The sequence below is a fragment of the Aethalodelphis obliquidens genome, unplaced genomic scaffold (assembly GCF_003676395.1).
Source record: "Aethalodelphis obliquidens isolate GAN/ISIS:26980383/991018 unplaced genomic scaffold, ASM367639v1 scaffold8, whole genome shotgun sequence".
In the NCBI taxonomy this organism is placed as follows: domain Eukaryota; kingdom Metazoa; phylum Chordata; class Mammalia; order Artiodactyla; family Delphinidae; genus Aethalodelphis; species Aethalodelphis obliquidens.
In genome coordinates this window covers 54,478,215-54,493,107 of record NW_020837952.1, presented here as the reverse complement: position 1 = coordinate 54,493,107, position 14,893 = coordinate 54,478,215, and the positions used below count along the sequence as shown (strand labels likewise).

General features: G+C 61.1%; 1 protein-coding gene across 3 annotated transcripts in view; it reads right to left on the bottom strand.

Annotated features, from left to right (window-relative positions):
* Positions 1 to 304: 304 nt before the first annotated feature.
* Positions 305 to 14,893, bottom strand: part of GGA1 (golgi associated, gamma adaptin ear containing, ARF binding protein 1) — a 21,459-nt gene continuing 6,870 nt past the window's right edge. Inside the window, exons 4-17 of one of the 3 annotated variants that reach the window (XM_027107586.1) lie at positions 14,410 to 14,508; positions 13,297 to 13,420; positions 12,806 to 12,906; positions 12,043 to 12,123; positions 10,856 to 10,996; positions 10,697 to 10,778; positions 9,503 to 9,610; positions 8,684 to 8,836; positions 5,166 to 5,230; positions 4,528 to 4,694; positions 3,868 to 4,061; positions 2,772 to 2,941; positions 2,446 to 2,556; positions 305 to 685 (exon numbers count right to left, since the gene is read on the bottom strand). In XM_027107586.1, the coding sequence (XP_026963387.1) occupies positions 671 to 685; positions 2,446 to 2,556; positions 2,772 to 2,941; positions 3,868 to 4,061; positions 4,528 to 4,694; positions 5,166 to 5,230; positions 8,684 to 8,836; positions 9,503 to 9,610; positions 10,697 to 10,778; positions 10,856 to 10,996; positions 12,043 to 12,123; positions 12,806 to 12,906; positions 13,297 to 13,420; positions 14,410 to 14,508 (1,611 nt within the window). In that variant the 3' untranslated portion in view covers positions 305 to 670. Of the gene's footprint in view, positions 686 to 1,430; positions 2,355 to 2,445; positions 2,557 to 2,771; positions 2,942 to 3,867; positions 4,062 to 4,527; positions 4,695 to 5,165; positions 5,231 to 8,683; positions 8,837 to 9,502; positions 9,611 to 10,696; positions 10,779 to 10,855; positions 10,997 to 12,042; positions 12,124 to 12,805; positions 12,907 to 13,296; positions 13,421 to 13,568; positions 13,660 to 14,409; positions 14,509 to 14,893 lie in introns of those variants that run through there. The other 2 variants (XM_027107585.1, XM_027107587.1) reach the window with 2 other exon arrangements.

The window sequence follows — 14,893 nt, the reverse complement described above, 5'->3', positions numbered from 1 at the left end:
TCTGGGTCACTCCAAGCCGACTGGGGGACCCTTTTGCCCAAGGACTCTTCAGAAGGCCTCTGAGGGGCCTTACAGCTCACTGGGTCCCTCCCACCTTTTCAAATAAGGAACCTAAAGGCCAGAGAAGGAAGCACCTTGTTCAAAGTCTCACAGCAAGCTAGAGACCCCACTGGAAGAGGCCCAGGCTCCCAGCCGGCAGTCACAGGCTCACGCAACCTGTAGAGTGCGTGCTCCTGAGGGTGCTTCTGGGACCCCAGGGGTACGCCACAGGGAATAGGGTTTTGTTTCATTTAAAGGAAGAAGCTTCCAACAAGAGATTATCTTTCGGAGACATCACAAGGGTTTAGGCAGAGTCCTGCCTGGCGGGCAGGGAGGGGAACAGGAAGGAGGCCACGTGGCTGAGAGGTCAGGGTGTCTGGGGGCCTGGATGCAGGATGGTGGTCACACTGTTGGGGCAGTGGGGAACTGGATATGCTGGCTCTGAGGCCTTGCTCCCTCTCCTGTGCCCTTGACAGCACGGCCCACGTCGAGGAGCTCTTGCCGTGCACTTCCAAGGGTCGGCCTGGCACAGAGAAGGGCCCTCATTTGCAGAACTGAAAAGAGCGCGCAGGCCCGGCTGGCCTCCAGCACTTCTCAATAGCATCTATGTAAAGGTGTTCAGCGCCCAAGTTCACACTGCGAAAAACTAGATTAGACAAAGGGAAATTGATGTCTTAAATGCAGAACTTCCACCGTCTGCTAGAAGAGAGGGCGGGCAGCCTTCCCCAGATGTCTGTGAGCAGGAACCCTCCCCAGCAGAGCGCAGAGGGCACGGAGGGCGGGCTCCCCACCACAGAGCAAGCCCTGGACTAGCTCCTTCTGGCTCTGCTCCGTGCTGGTTGGCTCCCTCACCTGCTAGCCTCTAAGCCACTCCCCAGCCTCCCAGTTAGAGAAACGCTGATAACCCAGTGGGGACATGCAGGGGACGTGCAGGGTCCGTGGGCCTCTCCGGAAACAAGCTGCAGCTGGCACCCTGCTCCCTGGGAGTAGCCTCTGGGGAGAGGGAGCAGCTGAGGCGCGGGCCTCGGGTGGTGCTGCACCGCAGCTGTGTTTTGAGGGCTGAGTGCAGCAAGAGGAAGTTGTGAGTGGCCAGGGGCCTCCCCCTCAGCGTCTGCAGCAGCTGGGGCTCCTGGCAGGCCCGAGCAGCCGCTCGCTTCCAGCCGGGACGGCTCTGCGCCCACCACAGCCCTGGGTCCTCTCTGGTGACTCAGCAGTGGCCACAGGCCCCTGAGCTGGGCCTCTTCCGGTACAGGGACTGGGAGTGGTGAGCAGAGGAACCGTGGCCTGATCTCCAAGGAGAGGCAGAGGGGTCTGCAGGGCAGCCCGGGGTCCTCCCACTCTTGGACCCCTCCTGACTCCCTCTACCTCAGAAGGACCACGAGAGCTGCTGGTCCAGGAAAAAGGACGTTTTATTTCCATAAATACTCCTGCTCTCACTCACACACTGACCCCACTTCTGCCCATGGACAGACGGATGGACAAAACCCAATGAATGAAAGAGACACACTGAGAACTCCAGTGCAGGACCTCCCTTGGCCAGGGGCCTGGGAGCCCCCAGCTGGGGCCACCTGTCTCTCCCACAGTCCCCCTGGAGGCCTGACAGCAAAGGGGCCAGGAGAGTGGAGTGAGACCCCCAGGAGGAGTGGGGGAGAGGTGGGGCTCCCCTCACTGGGCCCCCTGAGACGGTGACCACAGGGCCACGCAGAGAGAAAAGCTAAGAGAGTCAAACCACACACCCCAGAGTGCAAAGAGCTGGGGGTGCAGGCGCCACGCCCCCAGTCGCCCGGGTCCTATGGAGGCCTGAGCTGGTCCCGGCTCCAGCACGGCCCCAAGTTATGGCTGGGCCTTCCCATAAGGCATAAGAGACAGGCAGGGATGACCCCTCCCCAGGCTGGGGTCGGGGCTGGGCCTGAGGTCCTGGCCCTTGCCCGACAGCCATGCTTCTCCCCCACGACCCCAAGTCCTTCCGGGGCCCGTGTGCAGCACTTCCCTGCTCCAGCCTCCCACCTGTGACGAAGGTCCCCACCAGTGCAAACCCAGGCCTAGCCTCCTGCTGGGTTTGGCTCAGCAGGGGAGAGGGCAAGGAAGGAGGGGGCCGCAGGGGGGAGGGGAGAAGCACCAGACCCAGGGGAATACGGCCGTGGGAACCCAGGCTCAGTGGTGGCCAGTCCCGTCGCCCCTCCTCTCCCCAGCCCCTCTCTGGTCTAGAGGCTCCCCCAGGTCTCCGGTGGGGGGAACTGATCCACGTCCCCCATCTCGTTGTAGGTCTGGTCGCCCATGGTGAACAGCAGCTTGTAGCGGAGACGAACCTTCTCCTGGGGCAGACATGGTGAAGGCAGAGGGTCGGACGGGGAAGAGAGGCTGCCCCACCCCACAGCGGTGCCCTGGCACAGCTGGGCCCCTCACCTTCTGGGGGTTGGCAAGGAGCAGGACCTGGGTGATGGCTGAGGGGTGGACGATGGGGTTAAATGCTGGCAGCTCTGTGCCTGAGGGCGGCTGCAGCTTCACCTTCATGATCTGCGGACAGGAGGGCAGGATGGGGCACAGCTAGCCCTGGGGAACAAGGCCCAGCCTCCTGCCAGCTCCTCCTCTGGGGGCCCTTCTACCCCCAACTCCCCAAGAAGAGAGAGACAGAGACACGGAGACAGAGACCCTACCCCCGCCCTGGAGAGCTGGCCCCCCATCCAGCCCCAAGTCACCCTGCCTTGAGGGGGGGGTCTGCCCATTGTCACCTTGGGGACAGCTGACTGGAAAACAATGTTGCGGATGGGCTGGGGGGCGGTGCTCAGCATGGAAACCACCACCACCAGCACATCGGAGCGCCCGGGCAGTGGGTCTCGGGCGAAGTGGAAGAGGACCCGGAAGCCATGTTGGTCATACACGGTCACCGGCAAGATGCTGCCTGGCAGAGGAGAAGGGGAGAGGGCGATGGCGGGGGCGGGGGGTGGGTGCCAGGCCTGAGCCCAAGCACATCCGACCAGCTCCCCACACCCGGCCGACCCCGGGCACTCGCTGCTCTGCTGGGGATGAATGAACAGACCCAGACCCAGGCTGTCGCCTTGACCCTGGGCAGCAGTGCAGTCAGGGGTGCAGTCCGGGGCTCAGACAGGCAGGTGGACTTCTAGTGTGATGGTGAAGGCAGAATGCCCACCCTGGAACCGCGTCCCAACCAGGCTCCCGGAGTGCCGGGCGGCTGCTCCCGGAGCGCGCGAGTGAAGGGCTGTGCCTGAGCTTCACGCATGCTCTGTGTGGCCCCGGTACAGCCACTCTGCTTCTGTGCGCTCAGGGTCCTCCATGCTGCTAAGACGGTGGTACCACTGCCTAGCTCCTGGGGACCCCAAGGGGGCGACACCCTCGTCACAGCGAGCTCACAAATGGACAGCGCCGAGAAGACTAGCCCGGCTTCATCAGTCTGCTCACAGCCTGGTGCCGCGAGCGGCCCTTTTGCTCCCAGGCAGAAGCCTAGGCTTGGACCTCAATCTTTATCCTGTTTTGGTTTTATGATCTTGGGGAGTCCCACAGACCTCCCCTGTCCTGGCCCTGCCTTCCCGGGGAGGGGCGCAGGGGCCATCCATGAGAAGTCCTCTTGCCTGGGTCACCCTGGAGTTTAGAACGCAGTTTTGTGACGCTCTGGGACCAGTGAGAAAACTGAGTCCTGGCAAGAGGAAGGGTCTTGCCCAGAGGCCCCGCTGAGCCGGGCAGGGCTGGGAGGGGAGCCCTGCCTTCCCACTGGCTGCCCCAGATCCAGCTCCTGACAGCAGGCAAGGCGGGTGGGGCCGCGAGCTGACCCAGCCCAGCCAGTACCCGCCGTGCCCTCGCCCTACTCACTGGGTTTGATGGACTCCAGAGGCACAGTGATGTTGGCCAGCGAGAGCTCCGTTGGTGTGGGCTGCTGCAGGGGCCCAGGGGCCTCGGGGGACACGGCGTGGAGGAGGCTGGTGGCGCCGGAGCTGGACACGCTGCAGCTGCTTTTATTCTGCAGGTCCCGGAGTGTGAGGCGGGGGGCTGGCTGCTGCTTCTCCCTTATTGGGGCATGGTGCATTGAGAGGTGAAGCTTTGGTGGCTAAGAGCCGAGGGGCACAGGGAACGCTGGGCTTCCCGGCTGTCCCTGACGGCTGCTCAGACGCCCCCCGTCTCTCTGGCCTCGGTCTCCTCACCTTGGAGCGGGCAGCTCTTGCTCACCCCACCCACTCGGGGTCAATGCCCTCGTCCCTGGCAGCCCTCTGGGCCTTCAGTCTTTGTCAGGTGCTGGCAGGCCAGGCCTAGGGGAGGGCGTGAGTGGGGCACGGTCCCCTATCTCTCATACCCTCCACGCCCTGTTGGATGGGCCCTGCACCTGCTGTGGTCACTGCTGTGTCCCTCGAGCCCAGGACAGCACTTGGCACACGGTGGTGCTCCGGCAGTGCTGCTCACGGGGACAAAGCAGCACCGGGCCTCTCCCTGATGGGCCTGGGGCAGGGGCAGGGTCCGGGCAGGGCGTGCCCTCACCACCGCACTTGCTGGGACTCTGGGGGCAGCGACTGCTGCAGAAGGGTCTTCCCCAGGAGGTCCAAGTCATCCAGACCACTGCTCGTGGGCAGGGACGTCTGCGCCGGGGGCCGACTGTCCACGTTGGGGGCCGGAGCGGGGTGGGGGGGCTCCGTGCCATCAGACGACTGTTGGGCATACAAAGGATGCGGGTGGGTGAGGCTGTGCTGAGAAGGCGTCAGGTCACCTGGCACTGCCCTGAAGCCCCTGCCCCTCCCGGCAGGAGACATCTGGGGAAGCAGCAGCAGGGGTGTGGACAACATTCCCGCCAGCCTGCGCCCCTCTCACCCCAGGGCCATCGGTGGGCCAGGCCTGGTCTGGGATTCTACTCGAGAAACCATCCCGTTCCAGGGACCTCGGAGTCACCCTCAAGAGAAAAGGAACGGGGAACCCCCATCTGAACCCAAGAGAAACCCAAGGCTGAGACACGCAGGGAAAAAGCGCTGTGAGGGGAGGCCCGTCCACCTTCCTCCATCCTGGGATGGGTGCCTCCGCCCCCAGGGCCACCCCTTCCCCCAGCCCTCCTGCCCAGCCGTCCCTTCACTGCCCCTCAGGCTGCCTGTCCCGGCTGCTCTGACCCTGGGATGGGCCCCTCCTACCTGGAAGCTGTTCCACCCAGCACCGTCCAATCCTGGGCCTGAAGGGGGTGTGGGGTCGCCTAGGCCTGCAGGGAAGCAAGACCGAGGTAGAGCGGCTGGATTCGTGAGCAGAGGCAAGAGAGCCGGGGCGACTATATGCTGAGTCAGGGTTCCCTGACTGCTACCCTCCCCCTGCACCCCCTCCTCCGAGAGGCTCAGCTCGAAGGGGACACGCCCCCTTCCCCCCCAGAGGGAACCAGCCGCAGAGCAGAAGTAGAAACCAAAGACCCCAAGAGCCCATTCCCTGGGCCGAAACACACTTCCTCTCTTGCCACTCAGAAGCCAACTCAACTACTGAGGGCAGCTGGAGCCGGGGTGTGTGTGTGTGTGTAGAGGGCGTGGGAGACGCCACGTGAGGTCCGTAAACTCAGATCCAGGCAGGCAGGGGTCAGCACCCTGTGCCCGTCCAACCTGGAGGGACACGCTCTGAGCATCACAAGGGCCCTGGGCCCAGGCCCGGCCCAGAATCTGAGCAACCGGGGGCAAGGTGCCGGCTGGGCCGCAGGGTCCGAGCACACCACGTGGATGGCCTGGGCAGACTCTAAAGGCCCTGTCTGCCCTGGCACGTGCCAAGGCTGGCTGACTGGCGCAAAGGAGGGCGGTGGCCCTTCTGGAAGGGGCCTGCTCATCATCTGCTGGTCGGTAGAGGGCAACAGGTCACCAGCCAGTGTGACCTCTGCCCGCCCTGAAGCACACCCCCAGGCAAGTTCACCCTGGTTTTTAAAGAGGAGCCAAGTTACCCTGTTTGTAGCAAAGCCTGAGTAAGTGAGGTCCAGCCTGACAGGCAAGGGTGAGGCATGGGAGGCTGCAACTGCTGGGTCTCCACCTCTGGACATGCCTCTCTGAGGCCAGGGACAACACAGTGGAGGCTAACAGCCCCGGGTCAGGCGCTGCAGACGTGAGTCTCAATCCTCACACAGCCTTACGAGGTTCTCATGCCTTCTTTAGAGATGAGGAAACGGGTGCTCAGAGGAGCTAAGTAACCTGCCCGCAGTCACACAACTGGAAAGCGACAGAGTCTGGACTTGGACAGAGCAAGGCCTAATTATTGGAGCTCAAACACAGCTCTGCCACCCAGCTGTGTGACCTTGGGCTGGTGGCAACTTTCCTGTGCCTCGTCTGTAAGACGGAGACAACAGTAGCATTTGCATCAGAGGACTGTTGTCACTACTGAATGGGACAATTCAGACACGGTGCCTGCCTGGCGCTGGGACGCCCTCTCTGGCAGACGGGAAGTGCGTTTTGCTTACCCCACCCCTCCCCTCCCCCTTCCTGCCACAGAGAACCGTTTAGGATGAGCCCCCTTTGTGGTCCCAAGGCTTCCTCCACTCCCCCGAGCCGGGGAGCTGGGTGGCTGCTGCCCTGCCACTTCTGGTTCTGGTTCCCACATTTTTTTTGCTTTGAGTAGCAACCAGAGGAAGCTGGAGGCTCAGGGCTCTGCTGAAGCGACCTGGGGACAGGAAGTGCAAAGCACACAGTGCCTCGCTGGGGTCTGGGCCACACGCTCCTGCTGCCGCCTGGCGCAGGCTCTGCTGGGGAAGACGAGCCTGTGTGTGCTTTCTGGTCATGGGGCCATCTTGACCTCTCAAGCGGGGCCAGGGTCCTCTCTCCCTGAGTCACCCCTGGCTCTGAATGAAGAGGGCGCAGGTGGGTGGGACTCCTCAGGAAGCCCCCGCAACACCCTGTGGTCAGGGCCTCCTCGGGGGGTGCTGGCTGAGGGGCCCGCACAGGGGAACTTGACCTGGTCTGCTGACCCCCTTGTCTCCCGCTCGTCGCTCCAGGCCCTCGCTTCCCGTTCCCGACTGACGAGCTGAGTCAGAGCAGCTACGAGTGAGGCTTCAGGATCTGAGGGCCTCGTGCAAAGCCGGTGCCCAGTCAGGCAAGTCACTCAGCCTTTCTAAGCCTTGCTCTGGTATCTGCAGACCAGGGCCGTTGCCAGCACCGTCTTCTGGGCTGAGTGGAGGGTGGGCTAAGACACAGCAGCGCTCGGAGGCCGCGGTCAGGGGAGCCCCCGCCAGGACCCCGGCACACCATCGCTTCTCGGAGTCCGTCCGGTGTGGTTTTCACCTCAGAACTAACTCAGGAGAACACAGTCTGACTTGGCTTCCAAGTTAGTTTCCCAACACATCCTCCGAGACCCCCTCGACAGGGCAAGGTCTCCTTGACAGACCCGATCACTTCTATTTCTTCACGACTTCGGGCCATTGTGAGGAGGCTGCCCTGAGGCTCTCCTGAGGCTACGCTCTCAGGGGACGCTGCTGCGCCTGAAAGCTGCAAACTCTAAAACTGCTTGGCCAGCTGGGCGCCCTCTGCTTCTTCCCCAGGGATGAGCCTGCTCCCCACTGGTCTCTGGAGCCCCGACCCCACCGTAGTGTCTGCAGGCCTGGCCTGGGACCAGCGTGGCTCACAGAGTGCCCTGTGCTCCCGCACGGGCTTCCCTGGAGCTTCCAGAGCTCCCCACCTCTTTCTCTCAGTGGCGAGGAAATGCTGACTTGCCTGGGGAGCTCCCAATTCTAGGCTCTAACTTGCTACAGGGAAATCCCTTTGTTTTCCCGCAGGCCACCAGAGCCTAGGTGTGGCTGGCTTATCAGAGGTGATGCCAGCCTTACCGTTTAAAAAAAAAAAAAAAAAAAATTTTTTTTTTTTTTTTTTGGCTGCGTTGGGTCTTTGTTATTGCACGTGGGCTTTCTCTAGTTGCGACGAGCAGGGGCTACTCTTAGTTGCGGTGCGTGGGCTTCTCATTGTGGTGGCTTCTCTTGTTGTGGAGCACCGGCTCTAGGTGTGTGGGCTTCAACTAAGCCCGTGGCGCACGGGCTTAGTTGCTCCGTGGCATGTGGGATCTTCCCAGACCAGGGCTCGAACCTGTGTCCCCTGCATTGGCAGGTGGATTCTTTTTTTTTAATAAACTTATTTATTTATTTTTGGCTGCATTGGGTCTTCGTTGCTGTGCGTGGGTTTTCTCTAGTTGCGGTGAGCAGGGCCTGCTCTTCGTTGTGGTGCGCGGGCTTCTCATTGTGGTGGCTTCTCTTGTTGCAGAGCACAGGCCCTAGGCGCACCGACTTCGGTAGTTGCGGCACACGGGCTCATTAGTTGTGGCTCACGGGCTCTAGAGCGCAGGCTCAGTAGTTGTGGCGCAGGGGCTTAACTGCTCCGCGGCATGTGGGATCTTCCTGGACCAGGGCTCAAACCCATGTCCCCTGAATTGGCAGGCGGATTCTTAACCACTGCGCCACCAGGGAAGTCCCACCAGCCTCACCCTTTGACTGTAGGACCTGGCACAAGCTCTTTCATTTCCCTGAGCCTCAGCTTCCTCAGCTGTGAAATGGGCCTGATGCCTCTCCCCCATCCTCCAGAGGACTCACAGGAGGAGGAGGAACACGCTGACCTGACTGTGCTCTGAAAGCTGCCTCGTGTGCTGGGGGCATCACCCCCCACCTGCAGCAGAGCCTGTCCCGCTCTGGGCCCCGCCCCTTCCTCACCCAGAGACATGAGCTCATCGTCAAGTAGGGAAGCTGAGGTGCTGGGCTGCTCCAGGCTGGCCTGGTCACCAGGGCGGGTGGGCGTGGCTGGGTCAGTGGTGCCCACTGGAGGGAGATCCAGACCTGAGAGGTCCAACAAGGCCGAGGTGCTCCCTGGGGTGGGAAAGGAGAGTCAGGCCAGCCTTGGGCGGAGGACACTCCGAGTCCCTGGGGTCTGGGAGCAGCAGGCTTCCCCTCCTTGGCCACGCTACCTCTGCCCCGAATCTGCTTGCCAGGCCTCTTCTTTGGCACATGGTGTCCCTTCCTCACAGAATGTACTTCCTTCTTCCCTCTCTCTTGGCCAATTGCCTCCCATCCTTTAAGGCCCTTCTTAGACTCCGATGTTTCTGTGTAGTACCCCACCCCCACCTCTCCCAAACAGGGCCAATTCTAACCCCTCCCGGGGGGGCCGTCACTTTACCCTGAGTGGAGCCCAGCCTGTAATGCTGATGTGTCAAACCCTCCGTGCCCACTTCTGATAATTAAACTAAGCCTCGGGGGTGTGACCTAGCCCCACACAACAGGTGCCAGACTTGTCAAGGGAAAGAAAGGCCTTCCTTCTTCTGCCTGTCCTTGCCAAACCCTCGGCTCCCTCCCCTCCGACTGCATCCAGACCTCTTCCCCCGCAGCTGCAGGCTTGGCACAGACTCCACCCCCAGCTCTCTCAGCGGGGGCCTCCCCCATCTTAAGGGGCCACCAAGCTCTGTGACCAGCACCCTAGCTGGGACCCCATGGCCCTCCGACTCGGGGGCCCTCCCAGCTCTCCTGCCACCTCCTCACCAGGGATGGAGGCGGCTGTGGCATCGCCGTTGACCTCCTCGCCCCGCACCAGCTGCTTGTACAGGTTGATGACCTGGGTGAGGTTGTCGTTGGCTTGCAGGATCTCCGCTGGAACAGGCAGGAGGGGAGAGGCCAGGCTGAAAGAATGTGGGGGCCTCCGGGGGGGGATGAGCACCCCACGGTCATCTCAAGCCTCGTGGGAGGGGCCCGGGGGCAGCCCACCTCGACTCCTCAGACTAAGGCCCTCTGCAACCTGCCCTCGCCCAGTCCCCTCCACGCTGCCCCGTGCCGGCCCCCGAACACACGGGCATGCCCCAGCCTCCAGGTGGGCTCTGCTGTCTGGAGACCCCCGGATCTCTGCATGGCTTCACCCCTTCCTACTTCAGGTCTTTATCCAATTCACCTCAGGGCGGCCCTCTCTAACCCCCAGCCCGCACCACCAGTCCCGCCTCTGTTTTTCTCCACGCCCCCTGCCTCCGTCTGACAAACTGCCCCACTCACACCCCTGCTTTACTGTCTGTCTCATCAGGCTACAAGCTCCATGAGGACTTGGCTCTGTTTCTGATCACTGCCATACCCCCCGGGCCCAGAACAGTGCCTGGCACAAACTAGGCCCTCGCTGATGTCACCTCCTGGGGGTCAAGGCTTAGAGGGATCTGAGTGGCAAGCCTCTTGGGTGGGGACCAGGTGCCTGGCACATGGGAGGTGCCCAGGGAGCTCCTGAGGAACAGAGGCTGAGACTGTACCTAGCGTGCTGCCCGAGAGGCCCTGGCCGATGTGGTGGCACAAAAAAGGACGAGACCCTGACGTGTGGCCCTAGCAGGAGCCACGGGGTCCAGCTCTGGAAGCGCTCAGGCCTGAGGGATTTGCTCTAGGTTTCGAGCTCACCCTTACTGGGGAGGCAGTGTCTGGAGGGAGAGAGCCTCCGGTCCACCCTGGCTCTGCCACCGTTCTGCTCTCTGATCTGGACAGGTCACTTCCCTCCCTGAGCCCCAGTTGTGAAATAGGGACAATTCTCCCTCCTGTGCAGCTTACGGGCAGTAAAGAGGTGTCTGTGAAGGGGCTTGACCCAAAGGGTCTCTAAAGCACATCAGCCCCTGATCTCCGCTTCCTTCTTCCTCAAAGTGGAGAAACCCAAGGTCACTGCTGGAGAAGGGGGCCCCCTGGTGGCAGCTCCTTCCAACTGCAGCTCACCTAAGGCCTCATCATTGTCCTCCGTGTCGCTGGCCAGTCGGAAGAGTGTGGGCCGCAAGCGCTCACAGCGCTGGTACAGTTCCTGGGGGCAGCAGGGCGGGCAGGTCAGGGCCGGCGGGGGCCCTGCAGTGCGTGGGGGGTGGGTGGGGGCGGGCGCACCTTCATGAGGTCCTCACTGCTTTGGGCAGCCGTGCCGCCCTGGCTGTGGTTCATCACCATCTCCGTCAGCAGCTTCACGTTGTTGTTCACCTCCTCGATGGCGCTCACCCGCTTTGAGATCTTCTCCATTCGCTTCTGGTCCTGGAGAGGCATTGGCAAACGGCCCCGGAGCACCCGAGTCAGGCCTGGACCTCAGCCAGGCACTGTCCCACACCACCCTCTGCTGGGCGTGAGATCAGCCCCTGCTAAGAGCCCTTCGGGCCCAGGACAGGGCACTCTGGTCCAAGAAGCCCTTGACCAACCCTGTGTTCACTTTCTCTCCTCTTGCCAACGCCCCCTGGACCCAGGCCTCTGCACGAGTCCATCAGATCTCTAGGGGTGGCCCAGGATTCTGGGTTTCCAGCACACTCACCAGCTGATCTGGAGGGCTGGGAGCTAGATTCACACCTGTGGTTCTACAGAACCCTCCCCCTCTCTGTATTTGTCCCTTGAAAGGAGGTTCAGTACTTGAGAGTGGAAGGGGACCTTAGCGGTCACCAAGTACAACTGAGAAACTAGTGCCGTGACCCCCTTGAAAGGCCGCTGCAGCAGTGACCCTGGTACCCCTCTCCCACTCTGCTCACCATGCATGCTCCTCCCTTGTGGAATGAAAGGTGGGCTTGTGCTCTGCCGTCTGATACAATCGCCCTCCTCGAGAAGAGCTGCCCTTTCTCTGGGCTGTCAGAGCACACAGTTTGCCCTAAGACAGCCAAGAGTGTCTGCCCTTTGGGTCTCTGGACTGCACTTTTTTGATGACATACCCTTATCAATAAAAAAGACTTCAGCATGCACCCACAACACAGGTATACATACTTATAAAATACATGGATATTATTCTCTCTATATGTATATGTATGTAAAATATACTGTATTTTGAACATAGTAAGGCCTAATTTCTCTCTAACTTTTACAGAAGAGGTATTCAGCCTCACAGAAGCCAATGCAGGTCAGCTTGGCTGCTGGGAAATTCTTCCTTCCACACGTTGATCCTGGCTCTGCCCGCAGGGTCCCCCTGACTCGGTCAGCTCTTTCTCTGCTGCCACAGCCCTTTAGTTGGGCCACTGCGCACACGTACACACGACCTCCCTCAGTGGCTCAGCTCCACATCCCATCCCGCCACCTCCTTGCACTCTGGCCTTGGCCATCACCTCCTGCACCATCTCCTTGATGAGTTTGTTGGCTGCTCGGAGGTCCTCGGGGTGGGAGCTCTTCAGCAGGCGGGCCAGCATCTGTGGAGACAGAGGGACATGGCTGTGACAGCAGTCCCTGGGCCTGGGGTCCCATGCTGGCTCCTTTTCCTGGTGGTAGGATGTGAATAAGTTACTAAGCTCTCCATGGGATGGCAAGGATCTGACACCTTACAGGGTGGCCGTGGGACAAGTGACACACTGCACGTAAGTGCTCTCCACAGCGCCGGCAGAAATAAGCTTTCCAGAAATGGTGCGCAACATTACATTACTATTGCTAGAGAATTCTTCTAGAAGGATGTACAGGAAACTCAACCTTTACCCCCGGGACTAGACCGGGTAGAAGAGGAGCTTTTAGTTTTTATCCTACCCCCGTGCTGTTTAAGCTCTTGCCCACAACCACATGCTTCTTTAACAAAAAGCTAGTAAAATCATTGTTGAGAAGGTCGCAGACATAAAGACAGGCAAGCTCCTTCCTGATCAACCTATGAAATGCCCTCAAACCAAGCCCAGGGCCACCAGCCTCAGGCCTGCATTTACTAAGTGAAGGGCACTGCGTGGGCAGCACTCAGCATGTGTAAGGGCTCAACACCCGGCGCCCGTCACCCACCACGGCAGCCGTGCTCAGCGTAGCCTCTGCTCCAGGGACAGGGCCGCCAGGGGCTGGAACCCACTGACCCCCAGTGGGCCTGGAGTCCTCATCTGGCCCTCCCTGAAGCCTCACCTTGGATTTCTCCTCGTCTTCAAAGATCACATTCTTGGGCCGTGGCGGAGGAAGGGGAAAGGTGGCATCATCTGGAAGCTTGGGGTCGGCCTTCACAATCCCTGCAGTGGACGGCGGTGGGGAGACCGTCTCAGGGTCTGGGGCGGAGGGGAGAGGGGATGGGGGCAGGCAGGGGTAGGCTGGAAGGTGGAGGGCAGGCTTTCTCCAGCATGCTGGTGCTGCACTGTGTGGGGTCAGGGCCTGCTCCTGAACTACCACGCCAAAGAGTGTGTGTGCGGGGTCGGGGCAGTTAGAAACCTGTATTTTGAGGCCGTACCATGGGGACCAGTCTCTGACTCAACCCCATCTTTTCTCCATCCAAGCTGGCCTCAGGCAGAACCATAAAGAGGCCCCACTGGCTCTATGTTCTTGAGAAGTTAAAGGGCAGACCTAGGACCTTGCTGCCAGAGCCCCAGGGAGGAGGTGGTCACACCCCACCTCTGGTGCCTCACCCTGCTTCTTCAGCATCTGGTAGGCCTCTGCGATCTTCACCTCCTCAGGGAGGCCGACCGTCCAGCTGTAGAGAAGCTCCAAGATCTTGTTCTTCACCTTCTCCGACGTCCGAGAGCCCAGGTACTTCGGGGACGGAAGGGAGAGGCGGCTTTGACATTGCCCGGCCCCACTCACTGTAGTCCCAAGCCCAGCCTAAACCTGGCTGCGTCCCCAGGACTCCTTCAGAAACCTCAGCCTACACGACCCTCCCACCTGACCGGCCTGAGCTCACCTCCTGGCCCTGCTGCTGCTCACTAGCTGTGCGAGCCCTGGGTGTCCCAGTGCCCCGCCTGTTGAGTGGGGATGACAGCAGCAGCACCGTGCTGGGGAAGCAAAGCTGACACAGGTAAGGCCCAGAGCCTGGCGCCTGCTCTCGGCCAGCTCGTGGAAACCTTAACTGTGACCTCAGGAAGGAGGAGCCACTAGGCTCCAGGCTGACCAGGGAAGGAGCAGGTGTGGAACCGCTCGGCCCTGGGCTCCATTCAGTCTCCCAGCAGCAAACTCAGCAGAGGGAACTGGCTCTCACTCTGGTCATCTCCTGAGAAGAGCTGCTGGGTCATTCAGCGGCTCTGGTCAAGGGATGCATCTGAGCAAGGATGGGCGAAGAGGCGGGCTCTCACCCAAGGGGCATCAATCATGTTCCTGCCCTAGGGGAGGACTCCTCAGGCCCATCAGAGGCTCTGTCGCTCAGGTTTGGGGCCTCAGCATCCAAGGCCTCAAGGAGGCCACTCTTGTGAGGGGGAGACAGGGAGACCCTCCACTAGACACCTAGGCGGGGTGCCGTGGCCAGGTCTGCAGGGAGAGACCTCAGAGCCCAAGCAGCCCGCGCTGGGGAGGCTGTTCTGCGTTCAGTGCACTCATTCCTCCCTAAGCACCAGGCAGCTCCAGAGCTGGCCGGCCACCAGGCAGCCTGGAAGCGTTCTTCCTGGAAACCCAGCCGTCCCGGGCTCAGCTGTGAAGGGAACCCTGAGAAAGGGTCTGTGTTTGTGTTGGGTCAGGATGAGGCCAGTCAGTCACCCCTCCTCAACCGCCATCTGACAGCGCAGGTCTGAGCGTGCGCTGGGAGCACCCACCTTGGGAGACACGACCTTGATGAGCTCGTTGAGGAAGCGGAACTTGCCCACCTCGTCGTGGAACCTTTTGCCGCAGCTCTTCATGCATGTTTCCAGCACCTGGGGGGGTGGTGTGAGGTGCGGGGACCCCCAGGGAGGATCAGAGGAGGTACCCTCCCTCCCGCGCCTCAGCCAGGGCCCAGAAGCCCAGGGACCGGCAGTGAGAAGGGGGAAGATGACTCTTGAGAAAAAGAGGATTCTGAAGTTCAGAGACCCCCTGAGACTGATCACCACCCGCTGGGGGACAGGGCTGGGCCACCCCGAGAGCCTGGTGATGCCCAACTCGCAGCACCGACTTAGTCCCTCCGTGGCTTGGCCATATCTGAGGACCACTTGTAAATTACTTTCTTACTATTTTCCTTCGATGATTTTTTGAAACGTAAATAGGCACCATCAGACTCAGCCTCATCCTAAGCTAGATGCGTGTGAGATCAGAGGACTAACG